Source organism: Melanostigma gelatinosum (genome assembly GCF_949748355.1).
Source record: "Melanostigma gelatinosum genome assembly, chromosome: 12".
Taxonomy (NCBI): Eukaryota; Metazoa; Chordata; class Actinopteri; order Perciformes; family Zoarcidae; genus Melanostigma; species Melanostigma gelatinosum.
This window is the reverse complement of record NC_136645.1, coordinates 5,430,151-5,436,743: the sequence shown is the minus strand read 5'-3', so window position 1 is coordinate 5,436,743 and position 6,593 is coordinate 5,430,151. Positions and strand designations below refer to the sequence as shown.

General features: G+C 44.4%; 1 protein-coding gene across 1 annotated transcript; it reads right to left on the bottom strand.

Annotated features, from left to right (window-relative positions):
• Positions 1–244: 244 nt before the first annotated feature.
• On the bottom strand, positions 245–6,276 carry cyp26c1 (cytochrome P450, family 26, subfamily C, polypeptide 1; the record flags this gene model as incomplete). The annotated part of the gene is given in 7 exon segments (XM_079279862.1): positions 245–589; positions 2,298–2,708; positions 3,293–3,451; positions 3,942–4,217; positions 4,585–4,809; positions 6,041–6,252; positions 6,255–6,276. Coding segments are annotated over 7 exon segments (1,650 nt in total).
• Positions 6,277–6,593: the final 317 nt, after the last annotated feature.

The window sequence follows — 6,593 nt, the reverse complement described above, 5'->3', positions numbered from 1 at the left end:
CAGAAAGTGGTCTGTTAGGTTTGGATCAAACCACTGTAGAGATGATGACTTGCTCCAAACCAGCAATGTAAACCCCTGCTTCATGCCTGTGGAAATTCAGTTGGCCTGAATTGCACCATCGGGTCCAACAAGGTGCTTGTACCTCCTTTCTTGGGCTTGGAGAGATTTTCCAAAAGCAGACTGAAGGTTAAGATGCCTCTAGGGTGATTTTTTTGGAAAGTCTGTCAGACTGTATTTTTTTTATCTAAAGCGGGTAGTTATAAGTGAAATTCACATGCAGCCCGTTGACCGGGTGCACTATCGGCACTGTCTGCATCTTGGGAAAGTTCTCCGTGGCCAGAGTCCATTTGCAAGTCCCGATCAGCTCCACTGCCAGAGTCTTTAGGATCATCTGTGCCAGTTCTTTCCCTACGCAGCTCCGCACGCCACCGCCAAACGGCACATAGCTGAACCGAGCCGACCGACTCTCCTCCCGGTCTGGGCCGAACCGGTCTGGATCAAACAGCTCCGGGCTCTGAAAGACCGCGGCGGTCTCATGAGTGTCCCGGATGCTGTACATTACACTCCAGCCTTTGGGGATCTGGTAGCCCTGTGAATAGAGGAAAGAAATCAGTCAGTTTGGTGCAGTTTTCAAATCTGCACACACTCTAACTCTTCAGAAAGTATTAAATAAAATATGAATTAATGAAGTGATTAATATCACGGGACTGCAGCACAGAACAAAAATTATAAATTGTGTGTAGACTTTCTTTTACAGGTAAGTTTAGTGGAAAAATAAGTTCAAAAGCTAGCTGAATTTTATTACTTGCAAAACTTCTTCTCATTTGTTTTTTTCAACTTAATGTATTCATTCATTCCATTATTCCAGACCTCTTTATAACCTAATCCAAATTATTTCTGAGTTTGGATTCCCATGTCTAAGCTTTAATAAGATGCACTTGAATGAACAGGCATAATTACATTCTCAATACTGCAATTACTTCTCAGCTAAGGGGGTTCATACCCTGAGAAAGAGGTGCATAAATTGCGTTGTGCACTACAATAGTATTTTGTGAATTCGTTTTAATCTTCAATTGTCCTTTTGCAATAAGCGCAGCAAATTGGGGGCACACTGAGGGCAGGGAAGGGGCATGTAAGGCCGAGGGATGAGGCCATGACAGGGCACTTTCTCAGCAAAGGCCACGGAACTCTGTATGTGAATGTGTTTGTCTGTTGAAGTGCAGCGAGGCCTGCTACATTATAAATGGACTAAGATAGAATTCAATCAAAATTTAGTTTTTCCTCTTGCATGAAGAGTTAATTACAGATCTCACTAATTGACAATTGTTTGCTGGTAATAAACCAGCTTTCAACTCACTCACAAAAAGTTTACTCACCACAAGTAGAAGCGTCAGCCTATAGGAAAGTATTAGTTGTAGCACTAAGCTGCCAGGGATGCATCTGTACTGTGAAGCAATTTCGGTGTATAGTGGCCCGCACTGTATTGGAAATTCCATGTGATGCACACTAGCCAAAAACACATTTTCCCCTGAAAAAAACAGTGGGAGTGTAGTGGCTGTAAAATGGTGACCAAAGTGTCACAAACCCCCCAAAATCCAAATTCTGGTCCATTAACATTTAGAAAGTCTAGAAGATTATTTCATCCCATTAATCTTTGTCTCTGAGGCACATGCTGACTGAGTAGAACTCTAGTGTGCAAGCTGTATGGGCCCAAACATGAAGAAGTGTGAGGAAGCCTGCTGTGGAGGCTTTTTCAGCTCCTGCACCCAGTGAGCAACTTTCATAGGAAAGAATGGGGAGCTGCCTTTGAAGGTGGTATCCTGTTCTCTTTCATGCATACATTTGCATCACCAGTTTAGACTTGCAGCTGTGAACATGTAGAAGTCGCCTCCTACAGGCCAAAAGCTAACACGGTACAAACAGTGCAGAACATTTCTGCTAGCTAATGGTATCTCCATCCCTGGCTGGACTTCTCAAACCCGAACAATACCCTTCGACATCTCCAAGAGAAGGGCTGCAAGTTGTTGCATTTTGATGTGGGTCTTACATATATTTTTCTAAGAACGGATGTCTTGTGCTGATCGATTTATTGTTACTGTGAGTTTAAACAATGGTCTCTGTAGTTTCCCTAATTTCTCCTTATATGTGGCCCTAGCAAGAAGCATAGAGTTGGATTCCTTTGTATCTGATGAAAATATATTACATCCACTGCCTATTATTCCCAGGAGACAGAAAACCCACCCAGACCAACTACAGTACACATGAATGGTATATTCCTGCCAGAGACTTGAACTTACGTCTAATTCAAACGTCTGCAGGGCCGTCCGGTAACCACCGGAGACTGGCGGCAGGAAGCGGAGCACCTCTTTGACAACACAGTCGAGGTAGCGGAGCTGGCTCAGCTTGTCCAGGCTCAGATACGGAATATGAGACTGTGACTGTGGAAAACCATCCCTGTGATTCTGGTGATTCTGACAATCTCCGTTCAGCAGGCAACTTGTCTCTGTGTCTGCAGCATCCTCCTCTTTCTTCATGGCGACACCAGATGAGTTGTGACTGCTGTTGCATTCGTAGCCAAGGCCCTCGGCCTCCAGCTCGATTCTGGCCCTCTCCACCACCGCTGGATGGCGGAGGAACTGCAGAATTAGAGATGTGGAGGCGCTGGCTGTGGTGGAATGAGCGGCGAAGATCAACTCTACTGCTGTTTCCTGCCAGGAGGGAAGTGGATAGATGGAATGATATAAGATACCAGATTAGATCAATTTACTTAAAATTCACATTCAAAGTTAGGTGGCCTTTGAACAGCTGTGATCATATTGTCGTTCAACAACAGAAACTGGAAGATCCTGTATGCTTGTACAGTTGCAGATCCACTGTGGGTTATAGAGAACTATTGAGTCAAAGAGCCATTATAGATAGCCACTGAACCCTCTTTTCTCTCTAGTATACTATAGACCTTTAAAGACATTTCTAATGTGTATACATGGGATCAGGCTGCACAATATCAGCCCTATAATCACCTAATCTGACAGACTTTGTCATTGTTTATGGTAAGCATTAGTAGCCTTTTTTCTGTGATGCTTTGCACACGATGGTGAATCCAAAATTTTGTCTCTGGCCCCCTTCTGTCCGATCACCTTTACACGTCACTCGGGTCATGAAGTCTTGTGTGACTATATCTGAATGTAGTGTAGTATGATCCCATCACTACTTTCAGAGTCCTCGGCTGGCACAGACCTGTCTGAATTGGCGACATTAAGTCTAAATTACAGTGTCTGCTTCTCTCTGGTACCTTGAGCTCCTGGATGCTGAGCTGCTGGCCATGCTCCTTGGAACTGGACAGTATGTAGTCAAAGGCGTCGTGATATTCTTCCTCCGCCTGCTGCCTCTCCATCTTTTCCTCAATGATTTTCTCCATGTTGGCATGCAGGATTTCTCTGGCTTTTATCCCCTGGACAGAGAACAACCCCCAAAACACATTATTAGATACATTATTTAGCAGAAACATTTAATTTGCAGAGAGTATTACCCAACTTACATCACTGGGATTCTATTCCATACGAGTTTTCTAATAACCTAAAGAAAGGTCTCAAGCCTTGTAAGAAATTTGAGCGTAGAACTGTGTGTTTAGAAGTTATAATAAAAGTGTTTAATGATTCATAATTAAGAATTCATAATTAGTCATGAACATAAGTGTTTTGGAAATGCATAATTAAGATAAGCATAAAGTGTATTCGGATTAGTAGCTAAAAGTAAAACTAAAGACATGAAGCTTTGCAAAAGTTGCAAAGTCTTGTCTATTATATGGAATGTCATATTGTTTGTGATACTGGTTCTTACATGTAGAAGTCAAACCTGTATGCTGGATGGATTACAGATTGGTCAAACAGTGTGTCTAAAGATGAATGAAGTCAAATTGGTTTATTCTTGCTCTCTCTCACCTTGCGTAGCCCACTGAGCGGAGCGTCTATGGGCAGCGAGAAGAGGTTGTTCATCAGCTGCTCGAAGATCTGGGCCAGATAAACTATCCGCTCCTCCTCCATCTGCAGACCCAGCAGCACCCTGACTGCGATACGGAACGTCAGGGACTTAGCCGCACTGTAAACGTCGATGGCGCCGGGCTTCGAGCACCACTTGGCAATTTCAGACTTGACGACGTCCTGCAGCCGGGGCAGGTAGGACTCCAGAGCCCCCCGGCTAAACACTTTAGCCAGGATCTTGAAAGGGTTGAGGAAACAAAGGACAGAGGTGTCATAAAAAGTTATCACCTTCTACACGACAGTCAACACCTTTCAGTAAATACTCGCTAAAGAGGAGGACAGGGTGGGGTAGGTCAGGACTGGATAGAGGTGAGGGGATATGACAGGATAGAATTTAAGCACTGGATGGGTTTGGATGAGATGGAAGAAATGACAATGAGATGATTGTTGAAGACAAGACATGATTTGAATGAGCGGATTGATAGGATAAATAAGGGAGCGGGTCTCGCCGCTGTATTTCCTTTACGTTGTCACCTCGATCGTTGAACTATGCCATAGGGTTATTCAAAGGTCATCGGTGATACAAATTCTCCCTGCTTCTTACTTTTCTGTTCCTCTTGTGCAGGTCTCCGATGGAGTTGACCAGGGTGTTGGGTCCCAGGATGATGCGAGTGCTCTTGGGCCACTGGGTGCACACCAGACTGTGCTCGCCCAGCAGGATCTTGCGGATGTTTTCTGCGCCCGTCACCCGGATGACGGGCTTCCCAAGGAGGTGGGTCTTAAACACATTGCCATGACGCTCTCTGCGCGAGATGTGGAAGTTGGAACCCTGTAGTATGAAGAGTAAATTACAATTACAAGTTTGTCACATTGCAGGCAACAACTTGGTGACATGCATGCCTACTTTATTGGAAAAGACTTATTTATTTTCCAGATTTTTCAATAATCAAGATTCAACCGCCTGTTTTGGGTCCAGTTTGTTTGCTGGTCAGCAAGATATCGCAAAAACTAGTTGGTAGTTTTCATTGTCATCTGTTGAAAAGTCCATGGGCCAAGACACAAAGGATTGGCTGTTTGTTTATTTTTGGTACAAATCCTTTTTTTTATTTTTTTTTATTTTTTTTTATGAATTCCTCATTGAGGGGCAGTTTTTATTTTCACATGAACTACTAGTTTCAAGTTTCTAATTATGCACAACAATCACTCAGGAGCAGTAGTTGGCAATGAGAATCGTAGATCACAGACTCCCTCCAACAATGCTCATTAAATATGAATACAAAGAAAAACACGAACTTAAATGACAAAATGGTCAGGGTTGATGAATGTTCAGATAGCGTCCACATACTTTTGGCCATAGTGTTGTTATGGGCTCTTTTATATTTTTCTACATCTGTTAGCCCCCTCTGCTTTTGCGTTACAATAGCATTTAGAGATGTTTTTTTAAATGCCCAGCTGAAATGGTTCATTTGGGGGTAGATAATTAAAAGGACAATCAGAGGCAGGAGGAATAAAAACAAAAGAAACAGCCACATCACATGTGCTGCAACGAGACGCTCTTACTGACGCCCATGCGTGGAGCGGAGGAATAGTTTAAGGGACAGAGAGATGAGGGGATGAGAGTGCATTCCTCACATTGGAAAGACAGAAAGAACGAGAGAGCGAGAGGGAGGGAAGGAAAGAGAGGAGGAAGTTTTGAACGGAAAACGTCTGTTTTTCCTCCGCAAGAAGGAATTACGCACCGAGCATCAAGTCCGCACATGTCGCATTAACAACAGAACTCAGCCTGCAAGAATCTGCGGAGCTTTAAAAGGTTCCCGCGCGCTCCCTGATACATCATCAATAGGACTACGATGAGTAAATCTTAGAGCGATCCGGTATTTAGCTCCTTTTCATTGTAAACAATGAAGTAATCATGGGATAGAAAACCATAATTGATGAACATAAATAAAGAACTACACACACAGACGCGCAGGAAGCTAACCTATATTTTGGGACGCTTGTAAAAAAAAAAGAAAAAAATAACGACAACTACAGCAGCCCAGACGTGTCAACTCTCTCACCTGGAAGAGCCAGTGGAAAGTCTCTCCGATCAGCGGCCAGCCCATGGAGCCCTTCGGCAACGGCAGGCTGCTCTCTTTGTCCCGGGTCAGGCTCCAGCGGAGGCTCCACAGCTGCCGGGTCAGCGCCAGAAGCAAGAGCGCGGACAGGACCGAAGTGAGTGCGGTGGCCAGAGCCGACAGAAACCCAAACTGGGCCAGGGGTAACATCTCCTAAGAGCTGGTCCGCTTTCCAGCATCCACCTGTGTCCGTGCGTAAAGGCGCTTCTGTCCCGTTCAAAACAGCGGCGTTGGCGCAAATCTTTTCCTCCGTCCAGTTTCTCCTCCCTCTTGTTCTTCTTCTCCTCCGTACACTCTTTCCAAATCAAAATAAATGTGTGTTAGCCTGATCTGGTGGGGTTTACCTTTGCTCCACCAGACAAAGCGGAGAAAGAGGGGCAGCGTGATTCTCAACTCTTTGTGAACTCATCTCTGGAGACAGCCAATAGCCAAGAGCGTATAAGCTGTTATTATAGCTAGAGGACAATAATAACAGCAATCATACAAGCTGTACGTC